At 42.7% G+C, this 17,924-nt stretch overlaps 1 protein-coding gene across 1 annotated transcript; it reads right to left on the bottom strand.

Annotated features, from left to right (window-relative positions):
* Positions 1–83: 83 nt before the first annotated feature.
* LOC139910318 (1-phosphatidylinositol 4,5-bisphosphate phosphodiesterase zeta-1-like) lies at positions 84–14,288 on the bottom strand. Its single transcript, XM_071897590.2, has 11 exons — positions 14,099–14,288; positions 13,166–13,367; positions 11,059–11,203; positions 10,581–10,733; positions 8,424–8,603; positions 8,016–8,169; positions 6,631–6,747; positions 4,774–4,946; positions 2,590–2,716; positions 439–588; positions 84–166 (listed from the first exon to the last, which is right to left on the bottom strand). Exons 1-11 carry the CDS (start codon positions 14,286–14,288, stop codon positions 84–86), a joined length of 1,674 nt encoding a protein of 557 aa, XP_071753691.1.
* Between the last annotated feature and the right edge of the window lie 3,636 nt (positions 14,289–17,924).

Genomic DNA, 17,924 nt, shown 5'->3' with positions numbered 1-17,924 from the left:
TTTGTATTTTATTTTTGCTGCTGCGCCAGCCATGGCCGTCTTTCTGCAGTGAGGTGTGTGTGAGTCTGACGTGAAGAGCTGTTTTAGGAATACCACACAAAGATGAAGAGGGAGGCTGGGTCCAGGCTGGATCCGTCTCGGGACAGGAGGGGCACCCAGCGGTAACCTGGGGGGTGGAGAGGGGAGGGGGGTTCTCGTAAAACTGCAGGTACACACACACTAAAACGTGTGCAGTAGCTGTGATATGAGCATCACACAAACGTGCACAGAGGCATTTGCACATAAACTCACCCGCACCAAGCAGAGACCAATCATAGGTAATGCTGACACAGTGAATATGGGGAAATACAGTAATGGTCACGCAATGTCGCCTGATGTAATTTAGCTCTCCGTCTCACACCCGACCCCCTTCTCACTCTCCCCGCCTCTGTGTCTCACCTTTCTTCATGCTGGTGAAGGGCAGGGTGTACTGGCCCACAAACTCACTGCTGAGAAGGCCGGTCTGGTCTCGAACAGAGAAGCGGATGAGGCAGAGCTCAGGGACACTGATGCTGAAATTCATGTCAGCATCCCAGCGAGGACTCAGAGCTGTAAAAATAATAATATTAATAACAATAAACTCTCTTTTCAGAACAGGGTTACAAATGATAAATAACACATTAAAAAAACAGCAATAAGATGAGTAATATAAATGCCAGGTATGGATTCAAAACAAGGTTACATATGTTTAAAACCTAAAGCATCAGTAGACAAAAGTTATATTAAAGCCTATCTGTAAAAATATGCTTTGAGAAGTGATTTTAAAGATGTTAAAGATGATTTTAAAGATGTCACTGATTAGTCCGTCAGACACTTAAAGTACCACAGCCTCAGCTCTCCAAGGTGCTCTGAAGTCAAGTGGCCTTCACAGCAGAGGACACAGGAGTACAGTTACCATCACCAGAAACACTTCAGAGGTGAGGGTCTATTATTAGCCTGCCATGATACATTCATTCATTTTCTTTACCTGCCTTTTCCTATTCATTAATGGTTTAGTGTTAGAAATATTTAGAAATAGTACAAATAGTTTGGGTGCTGTTTTGCAATGACAAAGGAGAGTGTATGTAGTTAATTAATAGTAATGAGTCCTCTGTACTTCACTCCTAACTCCCTTTCTGATTCAAAACAATGTGCTCAAGTTCCTCTGCTCCATCCAAGTTTTCTGCTACATCTACATTCATTTGTATTCACCAGTGACCTTATCTGTTTCCTAGTGTGAAATGATTTTATGATTTATGCCCATGCATAAGCAGTCTGCACCCTCCCAGATTTCTCTCTCTGTCTCTCTGTCTCCCTCCCTCTTTGTCTCATCTCACTGAGCAGCAATACAGCCTTGTCCCGCCAACCTCGTATCTGAATCCACTCTAAATCATCTGACACATGTTTTGTTCACAAGTTCATTTCCATGTTTGCTATAGCTTTGAAAACGCCAACTCCAAATGGAAGGCGACATATGATCAGGGGTGAACACCAGCTGAAATAGGATAAGTCTGTCGAAACCTCCATGAAAAGACCTCAGCAAAAGCAATTACGCTGCAGAGGGACAGCTTTCACACTTGGGTGAAAGTCTGATGACGGCTAAGGGCGGTTCATAGCAAATTAAGATTGAATGAGGCATTTTCAGGCATTATCCTTCTAAACAACCATAAACAAAATCAAGGGCTTTGTCATCATGACTGAGATGCATTGTAATTGGATGTGTGTAAAGCTGTTCTTGCACATTTGGTGATATGGTAAAGGTGACACATTTGGACACACACTAAATCTGTGTAGGTATGAGGATCTTAGTGATGCATAATTACACTGTAGCACTAAATCCCGTGTGCAGTGCAGTGACTCTCTACTCCAGTACTCTATGTTTCCAGTCATAGCAGTGGTGCATGGCAGATTCCTCTTCAAAGGCAATCCACTTCTACGTTTTCAAGAGGCTCATCAGCACATTTCACCTCAGAACCCCAACAGCAGCCATCCGGGAATTGGATTCAAAAGGAGGGAAAAAACCTTACAGAAACCGCAAAATACTGCTGTCACAGAAAAAAAAAAAAAACTCTTTGGAATCCAGTTTTGGTGATTTTCATGTTTTTACTTGAAATGAAGGTTTACATGGTCCTCTGTAGGTAGAGCAAGTATCATGGCCCAAGGGCCATGATAAAGTCTCAAAAATGAAAGCAAACTGAAAATAAGGCTGTTATTCTTAATTTCTGGAAAGTGGACTTTTTGAAAATACAAGGCTTTCATCCTCTGGAGTGGAGACTGTTCCTGCATCACAGAAAAGGCTGACTGTCAGTGATTCATACACTAGTCCGAGTATAGTTCATGTGAGTATTGATGCATCTTGGTTTGAACTATTGTTAGACGCAGCACCCTCTCATCAATATGTTTTGTTTAATATAATTTCCTCTGATTTGTCGTCTGTGATCTTGTCCTCGTGAGTAGCTTCATTTTGAAACATTTTTGTGTTGTGGTTCCTGCTATACAGTGTATTCCTGTGTCCTTGCACTCAGTTTACAGTCTCAGAGTGTACAGGTGAGTTTGTAGTACAATACTTACAGTTGTTTTTGACAGTGTCTGTGTTTCTTCTGCGGGAGTCAGATACAACCCCCTGGATCTCCACTCTGACAAAGGGGTCCAGAGCTTTGCCACTCCTTGGGACAGGAAGGTTGGATCCACTGATCACCTTTAGACACACATCAAAAAAAAACACACACACACACACAAAATTGGTGTGTGGAGAGGAGAGGAGAGGAGAGGAGAGGAGAGGAGAGGAGAAGAGAGGGAGGGCTGTAATTACACTAGTCTGGAGAGAGGCAGCCTTATCTGCAGTCCCCTCACACTGAGCCTCCCCTTCCCCAGCCCTGATCAAAGACAAACCTGCATGCACTTATCTGGACATGCCCTGCTTGGCACCGATGGAGCTTTACAGTGTCCGGCCCAAAATGCAACAGAATGGCCTACAATATGCACGTTAAAAGTTGCGATGCTGATGTGCTGTTCCTTCATGCTTTTGAGTGCACAGATAGTGAATGAATGAGTGCGTGGTTTGCAAGTTGTCAATTCATGAGAATTTGTTATAGAAAAACAGACCATCACTTAGTTGACAGTTTTATGCAAAATAGGTTCATGAAGCCTCGAGGGGAAGTATTGTTTTCCGAAGCAGATGAATAATTTACTATTTAATGATTGAACACCAGAGCCTACCTAAGTTCGAATGCTCAATGCTATTCATGATTCCAACAGAGTTGAGAGTCGAGTCAAGATTGCAGGCTTTTCCCTGAAGTGATCAAAAAGCCCAAATAATACTGGATGATGACGTGAATAAATAGAGGTAGGGCTTTTTCCCTGGGCATCCCAAAATGGAACGCACCACATTTATATTTCATGCGCAGTGCTGGGAAGATATATTGTGTGTGCATATTCCACTGGTAGACAATCTCACTTGTGAATTTATTTAACTGTTGAGAGTCTATACATTCTCATGAAATGTTATCTGATCCAGATTTTTTTTTCTACCACGGGTAAGGGAGTCATTTATCCTTTTTTGCCACTGATACATTTTGTCGCCATATAAAGCAAGCTAATGGAGGTGTATCTCTCTAGAGTAGCGTTTTACGCAGCACGGCCTATCCAGAGTTATGTGTAGTTTTCTCTCTCCTTCCCTTTTGGAAATGGCTGTGAATGATGACAGTAACCCAGATAATTGGGGCAGTATTTAAAGCCCCAGATGGCATGATGTGAATGCACAGATAACGCTTATCAAAGGTGTAAATAGTTACATTTATAGTCGGCATAATGAGCCAGGTCAGCTGAGGAAATAGTCCTGGATCAGGTAGAAAAATATAAATACACTCAGATGCATAAGATCTGGTAATGCAGGTAGTATTATCCTCAACTAACTGTTGATAAAGAGGGTTTACACTATGGTTCATATCTATTCATAAGAGTGATACCACTACAATAAATAAGACTTGCCCAAGCATCCCTCCATTAAGTCTCTATCAGTCCCATGCGTTCCCAGGCAATTCCACACATTGTCTTTGCTGTACAAAGCCCCAGATATCTCTGAGTCTCATTGGCATGTTACACACACAAAGAACAAATTGCTGTATCTCTCTAATTGGGCTGATAAGAGTTAGTGTGTGACAGTATTACTTATGGCTCTACTAAAGAGATCATAGAGGGTTGTATTACAGTTCTAAAAAGTGGACTCCTGATGTGACCATGCTCTCTGCAGCCTTGCCATTTGTCATGTCTCTGGGATGCTATACAAGTGCTGATATTACTTGCCCCCAAAGCACAGATTTTTCTGAAATATGGAAGAGAGGAGGTATATCCATTAGACCCCAGGTCTAATTGCATTGCATCAACCCCCCTCTATCTCTTTTTCTCTCCCGCTCTCTCTCTCTCTCTCTCTCTCTCTCTCTCTCTCTCTCTACCCCCCTCACTTTCTGTGGGAGATAATCGAATTAAACGGAAACACTCTCAGGGAGTTTTACATCATTGTTGGTTCACAGAATCCAGCAGGAAAGCACTTATCTGGAGGCAAAGAGTAAGATGAGCTCAACTACACAGTGCCCTAGATTGGGAGGCATGGTCACAAACATACGTGCACACAAAGCCATAAAGCACACACTCGCACACAGATACACACACACACACACGTCCTGTAACATGACACCTTAATCCATAAATCCACCCAGAGTGGATTATTGAGAGTTCAGCAATCCAGCGCAGTACCTTGAGCAGCAGGTGTGTGGGCCTGAGGCTGTGCTGGCAGCAGTTGGGATCAAAGCTCCTCTGACTGGACCTGAGCACCGCTGGCTTCAGGATGTACCCACAGCCACCATTGTCCTGGAAACACCCGTTGTTAAGGTCCATAGGCAAGCCCACAGACTGGAAGTTGAGTGCCACTGCAAAACATCACAATACAATCTTGCAACAATGAAAAAGAGGTGCCACAGAGCAGAGGCAAGGATTTGATAGAAACAAAATTGAAAATGCCTGAAGCCTTTTAAAATAAAAACAAGCGCCATGAATTGATTTTGCTGCATTCCACTGATACCTTCCATTTTTCATGCTCCTGTTCATTTTGCAGGAGGGAGCTACACTATACAATGACTCAAAATGTTTCTGCAACAATAGCGTACATTGCATCAGGGAGGCATTCTAATTCACGAGGGAAGCATTCCAAATCACACACTGTGCAATGAAAGCATCTTCAATGGCCTTTGCTATGGTGCAAAGCTATGGCTTGGTGTGTGTACTGCATAGTCTTCAGTGTATACGCGTTTGCACTATGAATAGATTGGAGGATAAAGAAAGCAGCAGATGTGATCCTGCCGATAGATTTGAATTATGTGCTCTCCCAGGCTGGATTTGGCATCGCCGGTGAGTCTGGAATACCACAGATCAGTCCTGGTTTTTGCAAAGAAACACCTGCTACTATTGTGACTCCAACTTCCTGTACCAACACATTGCTCTGCATCTTTCTGCATTCTTTCATATACTCTTCCTCTGTGTGTGTCACAGGGGCCCCGGTGAATGTTCTGCTCATCTAACTGTACTCTAATTGATCCATCCAGGCTTCTTTGTACTGCGGTCTCCTGGAGCTGTGAGCAGTGCCGATCTCCATCGGCACAGCTGCCACTGAAGCACGGAGAGACAGTCTGCTCACTGATCAGCGGGGAAATCAGTCCGCGTTAAAATCAGTGCCTGACTGACTGAAGAGATGGAGAGGTAGGAGGAGGCTGTGTAAAGACAGGTGGACTGACAGGAACACTGGCCGAGATGGGACCAGACAGATTAGATTTGTCAGGTTGTGACTTTAAGTCCGTGGGCAATCTTGAATGGCTGAGGGCTTGAGGAAATCAAGTGTATATATGGTTCTTTGAAGCGTAGCTGGGATTTCTCTGGGTCCTTGCAAACTGGTTATGACTGTATTATGTGGTAATCAGACACACAGACACACTTGCATACTTGCACACTCACACACGCACAAAAACAGACACACACCAGCATGTGATATAGAGTAAAGCCTACTACTCAGGCTTGACTCCAAGGAAATTATTACTGAATATAAAAAGCTAAGCTCTGACCCAGACAAGGCTTTAGTTTATACAAAAAAAAAAAATCCATCCAGGAGGGTGCAAATCGATTTAGAAAGGGTGTGATAAGGGACAGGAGAGGACTTGCTCCCAGGAAAACACAGATGAGGTGGTTCAGACTGCGGAGTGGAATGAAATGTTCTTTTCAGTGCTAATCGACAGGACACTCAGCCTTGCTGTTCCCTTTGAAGTTTCACAATCCAAGTTTCTTGAATGTATTTCCTTCCATTTCAAAGGCTTACAATGGAGTGTGGTTGTTCAGTATGTGTTGACAACTTTTGGATTCCTGTCAAAAACGCTGACACAAAGGAGATTTATCTCCATGTCCTTAAGCAGTTAAAATGATCAGGGTTTTCATCTCATCCAAAAAAGAAACACAGTTAACAACAAAGCATTTGGAAAAGTTCAAACTAAAATGTGAAAAACAACATTGCTTGCTAAGATGTGTATGTGCCTACATGCATGTAGGCACATGCTCCCTCCTACCCACCTAGCTGTGAGCCAACGTTCCAGAACTCCTGCGGGTTGTAGTTGGAGGAGGACGTCCTGGAGCCTGCTGGGTAAATCCTGCTGAGGAACCTCTGGTTATGTTGAACAAACTCTGGGCCTGGGACAGAGGACACACAGCAATGAGTGATCAAATGTCTCCTCTAACACACACTATTTAATGAGAAAATCACTGATGCAGAATTCACAAATGTTATCCTTATGATCCTGGACATTTCAGTCTGAATTTCTGACTTGGGAACATCCTGGGACGTCCTAAAGCTAAAAGCTAAAAGCAAGAGAGCCAAGAGGCTCTTCATGGCGTCATCAAGAGAGGGACCCTGTAGCTGCACCACTGACAGTGATTTGGAGACCACCTTCACTGATGCAGTGACAGCATCCAGGGTTAACAGTAACAGTTATAGCAATGTCAGTTTCCCATTTCCAATGTCAGAGGAACAGGTCCAGGTTCATGACATCACAGATATAATTCTTGGTTCTTGTTTTTTTTTTTTTTTTGGATGAGAGTTCAAACATATGCAAATCAAATTGTCATTTCAACCTCATGTCAAATGCATATTAATGGAAATGTATTCTGTGAAGCCACAAGGGAGACTTTTCTAGAGAGAATAGTTGAAGCAGTGTTCAGTGTGTGAAACTATGTCCTGATCAGGTTTTGGTCGCTGCATAATTATCTTCATCCTAGATAGGCTGTAAGGATCAGCACAGTGTTTCAGTCTCCATGTGATCATACCATAGCTGTGTCTGGAGAGTGTCATTTCCCTACAGAGGTTGGGGATGAAAGTGTATATATGGTTCTTATAGCTAGAGCGTAGCTGAGATTGTTCTTGGTCCCTGTCACCCAAGCAAACTAGCTCATAATATAGCTGTGTGTCTGGAAAGTGTTGTTTCCCCGCAGCAGGAACAGAGCTCATTTCTCTGCATCACTCTGTTTCTCCAATATACTGCCACACAGCAGCGTGATGACAGTTTAACTGATTATCATTTGATTCAAACCTCCGTGGGCTCTTTCCACTGCCCCAACATTGAGAGTACAAGACACATTTCTGAGCTTTTGCTGTTATGTTCTTTTTGCCTTAAATAGCACTCCCCTATGTAGCATATGTCATGTTCAATATGCTTTCTCTATTATGGAGCTTTATGGCCCGGGAGCTCATTGCATTTCCAGTCATAAAAGGATCTGCAGACACTTTCCCTTTGGGCTCTATGTGATTATAAATCATCTGAATCATCAAAATGATATTTTCTGTGTATTTACATTTAATTATGCACATTCTTGATCATTTTAAATCCATACTCTTCCCTACAATTGAAGACAAACGCTATGCACCACTATTTCAACTCCATAAAAGCCATTGTCCACTTTACCTGAGGCTTTGGCCAGCTTGTGTGCCTTCTTTTCTCCCATGGACGTGTTCTCATAGAAGTTCTGGTTGTCCTTAGAATGACTGAAGCTGATAAATTTGACAGACCTGGTGTAGATGACCAGGTCAGACAGAGCCTCAGCCACCACCACCTTCTTCTTCTACTCATTATGGGCGCAGAGAGGGACAAACCAAACAGAGAACATTCACCAAATTGCCACAAATACTGTTGAAATACTAATGAATGCAAGACTAAAGCTTTACCTTTTCGTCCCATCTTGGCTTACTGCTCTCTTAGTCAGTCTAAATGTCTCTCCAATATGTATGTGTCTCCCCTTAAAAGTAGTCTATGGCTGTTTCAGTATCTCTTTGAGAAATGTCTTCTTTAATCTAACTGAGACCCCTGACTTACTTTCTTCTTTGACCCTGTCTTTTTGGGAGACCAGAACTTTGATTTGGTTAGAGGCTCCTCATCCTCCTCCTCATCCTCCTCCTCATCTTCGCTCTCCTCTCCCTCTCTTCCTGCTATGTCCTCTGTCTCACTGTGAGGCCTCAGCTTTTTATTCTTGATGAGGATTTTATACTTCAGGTTCTGTCATCCCCAGACACAGAATACATGCACACACACACACACACACACACACACACACACACACACACACACACACACATACATGGATGTACACATGCATGCACATATGCATGGATACACACATTAGTCTCAGTCACACCAGTTAAACAAATTCCCCACACAAGCTGCCTGCATTGTCCTTCTTGATCAGCATCCTCAAACTTAGGAGACAAACATCAAAACATTCCCTTGGCACAAACCGCCTCCTCTCTGATTTGTCAAAATGATGCTGTTCTTCAAAGAATCATTGAGTGGCCACATCCGCATCAGTGAGTACAAACACACAGCCAAGTTTGACAGAAGTGTTATATCTAAGTGGATGGAAAAAGCAGAGGGTGTGCTGAATCACGCATATGCCTGCTGCTACATTTCAAAGTAGTATCAATGTCTTGGCTTTGATCTGCTTGGTGTCCAAGACAGATGAGCAGCAATATGTTTAAAGTTAAAACACTGTGGTTTGGCTTTGGAAACCAACAGCTCCATGGTAATCTGCATGAGAGGAAGTCACCCTGTCAGAGTTAGGGATGCATACTCAAAATACGCTAAATACACAAAATAATTACAGATCCTCCAACATTCACAACCTATAGCAGTCCATACAGTATCAATCTCCTGCTGCGAATAGATCTGCATATCTTTCACACTGAAAATTATAACTTTCACATTGAAAATTATAAGCTTCAGGGCTTCCTTTGGCACCACACTGTCTCATTTTTCATTGCGATTACACGAGATGATATACTGTGGGCAGCTAGAACGGAGGCTTTACTTATTTAGTTGTGATTTATGGCATCATGTGAGGCCCTAAAAGAGAATTACGCTCATGTTTACAGTAATAAGTGGAGTAATAACTTGTTAATGAAAGATAACTTATTGCTAATCCTGCAATAACACTGGCTAATGTAAAACAAGAGACAACATAATTGGGTTTTCCAGCCTGCTCGTCACTTTGATGACTTGGTAAACAGGTTTAAAACCTCTGTCTGCTTAGAAGGGAGTATATACTAAACAGTTGTGATCATTATGATGGCAGAGTAGAGCATACTGGCTCCACTTACATAACTGGATGTTAAGCTGGATGTTAAGCAGCATGAACGTGACAGAACCTCATGAAAATTGATTCAGTGTACAAGTAGCTGGGGGTTAAGAGTCAAGATGAAACCATTAGTGCTGAGGCTCCCATTTAAGCCCGCACCTACTGTGCCATAAAGATGAAAAATTGATATGGAGAAGAAAATCATACATGCACACTCAGGACACATCACAACTCATTTTTCTCTGCAGCACTCTCCACGGCAGTAAAAGTCAAAGGCACAAAAGAAACCCCACAGAGACAGCACACATGAATCTACATACCGAGGAAAATCCTTCATCCTCCCAGTAATATTCAGTAGGCTGGAGTGACTGTGCCAGCATCTTTCAACCAAATCGCTCAGTCATGAGTGGCGGCAGATGCTTTCAGGACCCAAACAGGCTAATCTAAATGAACAATCAACTCAAGTGCCTCAGCACTCTTAAAGTGATGGACACTTCTCAGGAACAACCCCATCCGTTAGTTTTTTGTGAAGATTAAAGAGCCTTGCAAGTGCAGGAGCCTATGTATCCCTAGGTCCCAATGGAAGAGAGAGGCAGAGGAAGTAAGACCCCATCTATTATGGGCTGCTTCAGAGACAGGCTAACAAGGTCCTCCATGATGACTAAAAAGTCTGACTCTCTTCTTGTTCTGCTTTGGTACGACAGAGGATGAAGGGCTTCATACATACAAACACTGTAATCTCTCTGGCTTCACCAGCAGCACTAACATTAAACACAGCCTCTGCTTCTAGATTTGAACTCAGATAGTCAAGGTCTTACTCAAAAATAATAAAGTTTGAAAAAGACTATAGCTGACTTTTTCTGTACTGGTATGCACAATCTAGTGCTAGTAAAGATTCTTACGTTTGGGCTTGGTAGTTCTCCAGAGGTAGGGAGATCCAAGGGGGCTTTCAGCAGCTTCTCCCCCAGGATGGAGGTGAGGTACTGGGCCATGACCACCTGCTGCTCCTGGGAGCAATGGTTTTCCAATGACAGGATCACTGGGTAGGCAGACACCTGGCACAAAATAACCACACCAGCAAAATCATGATAAAATCCATATTTTAATTAGCGTCGACCTGGATATTTTCAGTCTCTCTGTATGCAAGGTCTAAGAGTTCCTCCAGAAACATCACAGGGAATGGCTTAACTCCCTGAATCAAAGATAGCCTGCCAGGCAAAACATTGCTATTAGAAGTGTTATTAATTACAGCAAATGCAGATCAGTAGGAGGTCCTGGAGCCTACAGAGCCAAGAGTGAACATGGAGGTAGTCGCCTGATGCACCACTCCAGGAAATGCTCTTCACACGCCATGTAACATACTGTAACATGCACTGTTACCTCGAAGGCATGTTGCTCCACTGTGGTGATGACATCCTTGAACAGGATCTTAGTGGTCAGGGTGTAGCCATGATAGACGACAGGCTCCATGTCTGGCCCATCCCAGCAGTCAATCTCTAGACAGCGGCAGCCTTTCCTCAGAGCACTGCGCCACATACACACACACACATACAGTACACACATACAAGCACACACACATGCACACAAGCACATACACACATACAAAGACACGCGCACAAATACACATTGAGCTGTGGCAAGACTATGATAAGCACATAGAATGAACCGCGTGAGAAATGGAAGACGTTGGAGGAGGAGTTGAGGCACAAACATTTCTTTTCTACACGCAAGATCTGTCAACCTTTCTCAGGAGCCAAGACACCACGACCATAACAGATTCCATCCAAGTGATAACAGTTATATAAATTCTTATGAATAATTAATTGCAAATTGCAATGTAATAATTAATTACAACAGCCTCTATCCAAATAATGACATCTTCTATCCAAATGAAATTAGACCCCTGGGTGGACCTGTCTGCTGTCCATCCAGCACCAGAAAATGGTGAATCTTGTTTACAACTGCTCTTAGCACTTAATATACTTTTATACTTGTTGTTGGTGGTTGACAAAGATGATACACTTTTACAGACTGGATGACTGGAAGCTCTATCTTTTAGAGATATTCAATAGCAATATCATTAGTTTTACATTGTTGTTTTTTTTCCAGGTAATATATATATAGGAAAAAAACATTATCTGGTAAGATAATTCCCTATAATTAGTCATATTAATGAGCACTATGAATGTTTTCTCTTGGACAATATGTGTTTTTTGGTATGTTGGTGCTGTTCATGAATGCATTCTATCCAGAGATTTCAGAATTAAATTCTCATGTACTGCATGTATTTATAATTTTTACATATAGCAATAAAGAGAACTGTACAAAAATTAAGTGAATAGTGTCTGGGGACCCATTTCAAAACCATTACAGCCTTTCACAACAAATATACCACTGTCTATGTGGTAGGCCATATGTTTTTTGTGGTATATATTTTTATGTTTTTAGCATGTGTGGATGTCTTGTCTTGTCATGTTGCTTTACCAGGTAAATCATCCTTTCCCCTTTGTTATTCTCCCACCTGAGGGAAAGAGGGATCACTAAGAGGTGACCCACCCCTGCCACTATCTCCTCTCTTGATGATCCTTTCATTAGCAAGTAAACCAGAGCTCCCAGTCCACTAGGTTAGAGGGTTCTGCATTATCGGCAGGCCAGGGAGCTCAGCGCTTTCACAGGGACCATAAATGCACCACTATTGCTGCCATCAGCCCCTTTTGTAATCACCTCCATTGTCCCATAAAGGGACCACAGCGATTTCACTGTCTGCCTCAGCACATGAGTCGGTCAATGAAATCAGAGGAAAAGAGAGTATCCAGAAAACACACATTATGTTCTTGTAGGTCTGGAGGAGAGGCTTTAAAGAGAGGATAACAGAGTGATGAGGGGTATTTTAGATGTGTATCTATCAGACCTTGGTCAAATAGCATTTTAAAATAGGTCTTATCATTTATTTTTTACATAAAATACCAGATGGTTGGGGTTTATAGCATCAAGACACAAGTATAATAAACTGGCTTTCAAATGACATTTGAAAACAATTTTCCAATTTTTTTATGGCATATGGCAAATCCCACCCATGTGGCACCTATAGACTAAAACAAACAATGAGAAAGTACTATTTAACCTAGGTCTGGTGTCTAATGGCAATCTCTGGTGTCTAATGGCGATCTCCACAATGAAGGTCATGTGTCATGCAACTACAGGGGCAGCTGATTATTGTGAGCATATTCTTGTTACGTGAATGTGGAAACATCTTCAGGTATTATCATACAAATGTCACCATTTTAAAAGTGCCATTTTTACATTATTGCACCTTCCCTGCAGGTGCATTTTGCAGAGGTAAAATGATTTTCTTTGGATGCTTAATCATAAAATATTGGTTCTAAATATTAGGACTACACCTCTTTTTGTCTTACAGGGAAATTCGTTTTTACTTTCTCTGGCAGTGGGGGTGAACCCAGAAGAAAGTCGGCAGTGTATTACCTACCTGACATAAGCATCCAGATGACTCTTGCCTATCAGCTGATCTCCAGTCAGGTAGGTGTTGTGTGATGAGGAGATGAAGTAATTGCAGAGAGGCTGGTCCAAGTCTTGGTACACAGAGGTGTGGGACTGGTCAAACACACAGCAGTCCTTGGACTCCATGTACCTGAGGAATCCCTCAAACGTCATGGACCTGCTGGCTCTGGCTGCCAGGGACAGGAGCAGAGTTACATTATGTCAGCGACAGTCAGAATCAGCATCACTTTCATCACCAAGTACAAAAAATGTAGAGGAAATTGTGTTGGTGACATTGGTGCAAGCATCACTTGACTGTGGCCACAACAACAATGTGTGTAATACAAAATACAGCAAATAATGTACTGTAGCAAGCAATGATGCTGTTGACGAATACATAAATACTGTAGATATCGTAGATTGTAAAACATGTATTGAATTTCATTTTGATGCCTCCAAAAGCTGCTCCTTGAAACCCCTCCTCATTCAAAGATTATACCACCGAGTGAAAAAAACTGGGCCTTCTGTTCAGTGGCAACGCAGCCTAGTGTGTAAGCCTTGTCTTGTTGCTTCCCCTGTTTTGTAATTTGTGATGGAGTGAATCAGCTTGCAGCACACTGGGCCCTAGGCATCATCTGGTCTGCTAGTCCACTGATGTGCCTGACTCTTCCATTTTCCTTCTGTCATTTCAACCCCCTGCCTCTGGGCTTACAGCAAAACACTTTGTCAGAACACTGTGTCTGACTTGCATTTAAAACCAGCAGCTACTGGAACGGAGGGCTTAACTTTTGACAAAGCTAAATAAGTATCATCATTTGACAAAGCTGAATCTTGCTGAGGCCTTGACGAATAGAGCCATGTGCTTTACCAGTAATAATGAGCAACGAGCAGTGACATGATATCGAGTTCTCCCTTGTCTCACCTGTCTCTTCAATCTCATATCTCTCAATCAAACCCTCTGCTGTCTCTTGATTGGCTGTTAGCTCCATCTGCTCCATGTGGAGGAACCTGAGGAGGGCGCAGGCAGGCAGAGTCGTCTGGCCTGAGGCGTAGCATTGATAGATATGCTGGATCTCAGCCCTCCTGGAGGAGGGGGGCTTGTTTTTCTTCATCCTCCCCTGTACACATCAATTTCATCAGTGTCCTGGATCCTGGAGGGTAGTCATTGTTTAGTTTATGTAATTCGAGAACCTCAGTGTCTATCAACTTGGACAAAATCAACTTGCGATTCTGAGATGAGTCTGGCATCTATTGGTCATTTGTGTCTTTCTATAGAAGTGAATATCATTGTTATGACAATGTTTGTTGGAAACAAGCCTTGTTGGATTTAAGTCCATTTACATCAGAATATTTCAGACAATTGGTTCTTTAAGTAAGTAAGAAAATGTTTCAAACACCTGTAAATGTTTCAAAAGCTCAATCAGTAGCTATCCAAAAAGACACACAGGGAATAGTGAATAGAAATGTCAACCTAGTCTGAGTAGAGATGTATCCCAGCATTTACCTGTGCTCACTGTTAAAATGTTCTTTTTCACTCTTAGCACGACAGAGAATAAAGGGGAAGACAGGGTGTTCACTCTCAGCGAAGAGTTCTCCCATCTTCTGACACTCTCCACCCCCTGCATCCCTCCCTCTCTCTATCTCTTGCTTCCATCAAATACTGAGGCAATGTCTTCTGTGACTTTCTCATTTCTTTCCCCCTCCTCTCCCTGTCATTCCTCTCAAACACTGAGACAAAAGTATCTGTGGCTTTCTCTGGCTTTGTGTGTCTCTCTCCCTCCTCCACCTTTCATCTGTCTGTTCTGCAGCCCTTCCCTGTTCAGACATAAGCCTAAGCCACTTGCTGTCACAGAGTATCATGCATTGAGCTGGCCTCCCGCTGCATCCGTCGCTTCAGTGTGAACACAAACCAACCTGCTTTGCCATCATCTTCATTAACTTTTTATGTAATTGCATAAACTGTTTATATCTGAGTCAAGATATACCCAGCCACGCCTGCATAAATATGGCGTGTAAAAGGGTGTATAGCTGGCCATTAACCCTAGAAAAGTAACTGACCTTACATTAGATGTGGATCAATACTGATCTCTCTTACACCCACTTTCACCTCCAGTAAGCCATTGCAGATGAGGAGGTAATTATATTCAAATGACAGAGTTTCTCCCTAGTGGGATTGAAATGTTACAAGTCCAGCCTCCACTGAAAACAGTGTAGTGTAAACAGCAACCTACCTCAGATATTGACTTCCATGGTCTCTGAGCTCCTGCAGAGGTGGCCCATGTTCATATCCGCTGAATTGCCAGTAAACAGAAATCAGAACTGTATGAATAATCTAGGAACACTTATTATAATCACAGGAGTTTATCAACAGGTTTCTGGAGAAGTATGCAAGTTGTTGCCACTGTGACAAGCATTCCAATTCTTGGGCATTGTTGCATAAAAGAACATCAAAGATCATAGTAGTAGAACATAATTGCATTTCTATAGCTCTATCTGAAGTGTGGAGGAACAAGATTAAAACTTACCCTGTACTCTGTCTCCCTTCATTTTCATGGGCTGTGGACTGAATGAGGTATATATCATTCCGTCAGTGTAAAATACAAAGAGAATAGGGTATGGGGAGATAGGGCTTTTTGTCTTCAAGTGACTGTCTCATAAATACTCGTCTCGGTTCTCTTTCATCTTTTTGAAAAAGTCATTATACCTCAATGTGTTTTAAAGTGAGACCTTAGAACCCCCAAAACTAAACATTTGCTCATCCATGTGTGGTCAAACCAAATGTTTTGTGTAAAACCAAATATAGAGAGACATGTAAATCCAGTTTGGTCTGAGTTGAGTCAACACACATTGCGTCACCATATGATCTGGTCCAAATGACTACTCACTTGTGATTTCCTACCACGGCATGGTAAATGCCATTGACGTCTGCACTATCTGGTAGAAGTGCTGCAGGGTATACTGAGCGGCTCTCTGAATACATCAAGTAGACAAATGTTGATGGAGCACCAGGGATTAATTTCACTGGATTTTATTTCATGGAATGAAGTCCACATTCACAAAATCTCAACACCAAAGTGGATGAAAGTGTGAATACATCATCAAAGCTACTCCATGCAAAAGTCAATCATGCTTTTACAACACGGTCACTGATTCTGTGTTAGTTGTTTTAGTGACGCCGACAAGAACTTCCTTCCTGGTTGTGTAAATCTGAATGTTATTGGTGTGTTGTGAACCACTGGTGCACAACAATGGTCACTGCCTAGTCATAGTCCAGCACAGTCATTCCTGTCTACACTAAGCTGTAGTGGTCTGGCCTTGGGCTTGTCAGAATCATTGGTTATACAAGTTTGATGTGATAATTCCCAGGCAGTGAACATGGAGCCCTGTATATGGCCCCTGTCTCTGCATCACTGCACCTCCCTCTGCATGGATGGTTAGTTGGACTCTTTTGGGAGCAGAGAGTGTGCATGTGAATGTGTATATGTAACTGTGGGTTTCTGTTTCTGTATGCCTGTGCATCTGTGCATATTGGAAAGAGGGTCGGTGGTGGATAAAAGATCAGCAGATCAGCGTGTGTGTGCATGTGTGTGTGTGTGTTTGCGCGTGAATGCAACATTGCACATGTGGAGCTCAGATGCACCAGCACATTACTGCACTGTCAGTGCTGCTCAGTGTGGGGAAAAAACAGACCAATTCACTTTGGATCACAATGTGAACTGCCAGATCATGGTTTAATCTTTAACCCAGTGCTGAAATTATACACTGTGGCAAGGCACAGTCAAAATTGCACCTGCTCAGATGTTTAAGATGAGACGAACTAAGACTTGCTCACCTGTTTGAGCTGTGGGTCTGTACTTGTGTGAGGGGGAGAAGCAGACCATGATTTCCTTTGACTGTGAATTCCCAGCTGGATTTCCACCGGCTCATTTGGTATTCATTGGCCCGCTGGAGCTTCAAGTCAGGCGGCAGAGTGCCAGTGATAATGCCTGATGTCAGGGGATAGCTGGAGAGGTGAGCAGCTCTGAGTTTGTGAGACAACCAAAGCTCAATAGCATATGCTTGTAGCACATGCTTGTAGCACATCATCTAGACTGTTTAACAGCAGTATAGTGCATGAAGTCGAGTGCATTCGCTTATCACACATGCACACATGCACACATGCACACGTGCATGCACGCACACACACCCACACTCACACTGGCACACACATGCACGCTGGCAGAGTTTATTGCCAGCTGGCCCAGGAAGATAATAATGATGTGCTCATTATTATGAGCAATTGCTTTATTTACCGGCTCTCTCTACTTCTCCACTCTCCTCTTTAGGGTGCCATCAAAACTTTATCATGTAGAAATCCCCAGACTCACTTCAGTTTGGGGAAACTACTGAAACCACAACAAACAGAAAAACAGGGAAAGGTCTTTTCTAACTGTAAAACACACACATTTATTGCAAAATTAGAAATCTGGGCAAGGAATGAGAGGCCTGTCGATATTGCTCTTTGCAGACACTGAATCAAAACTCATGGCTGCTTAGTATTCTTCCTGTTCCATTCCAGCGACATTGCTATAGCTCTGAGCAAATCGCCATCTGTTGGAGAAAATCACTATCCAGTAGCATGCATGTTGTTGAGGCATCAGAGTCATCTTTCTCCAGCAGTGCTGGTGAATTGTGAGAGAGGTAGGCAGTAGGTGATTAGGAGAGATCCCAGCCAAGGGAAATCAGTGAGTCATTTTGTAAAGCAGCAG

This window comes from Centroberyx gerrardi, chromosome 4 (genome assembly GCF_048128805.1).
Source record: "Centroberyx gerrardi isolate f3 chromosome 4, fCenGer3.hap1.cur.20231027, whole genome shotgun sequence".
NCBI lineage: Eukaryota > Metazoa > Chordata > Actinopteri > Beryciformes > Berycidae > Centroberyx > Centroberyx gerrardi.
Note: the sequence above shows the minus strand (reverse complement) of the source record. Positions and strands in the feature narration are given on the sequence as shown.

Bases quoted from the DNA above. Each gene is read 5' to 3' on its own strand.
- LOC139910318 (XM_071897590.2), bottom strand. From the start codon at position 14,288: ATGAAGAAAAACAAGCCCCCCTCCTCCAGGAGGGCTGAGATCCAGCAT. The intron at 13,368-14,098 runs GTGAGACAAGGG...TGTCCCTGGCAG, and splicing joins ATATGAGATTGAAGAGACAG to CCAGAGCCAGCAGGTCCATG. The intron at 10,734-11,058 runs GTAACAGTGCAT...ATTTTGTGCCAG, and splicing joins TGGAGCAACATGCCTTCGAG to GTGTCTGCCTACCCAGTGAT.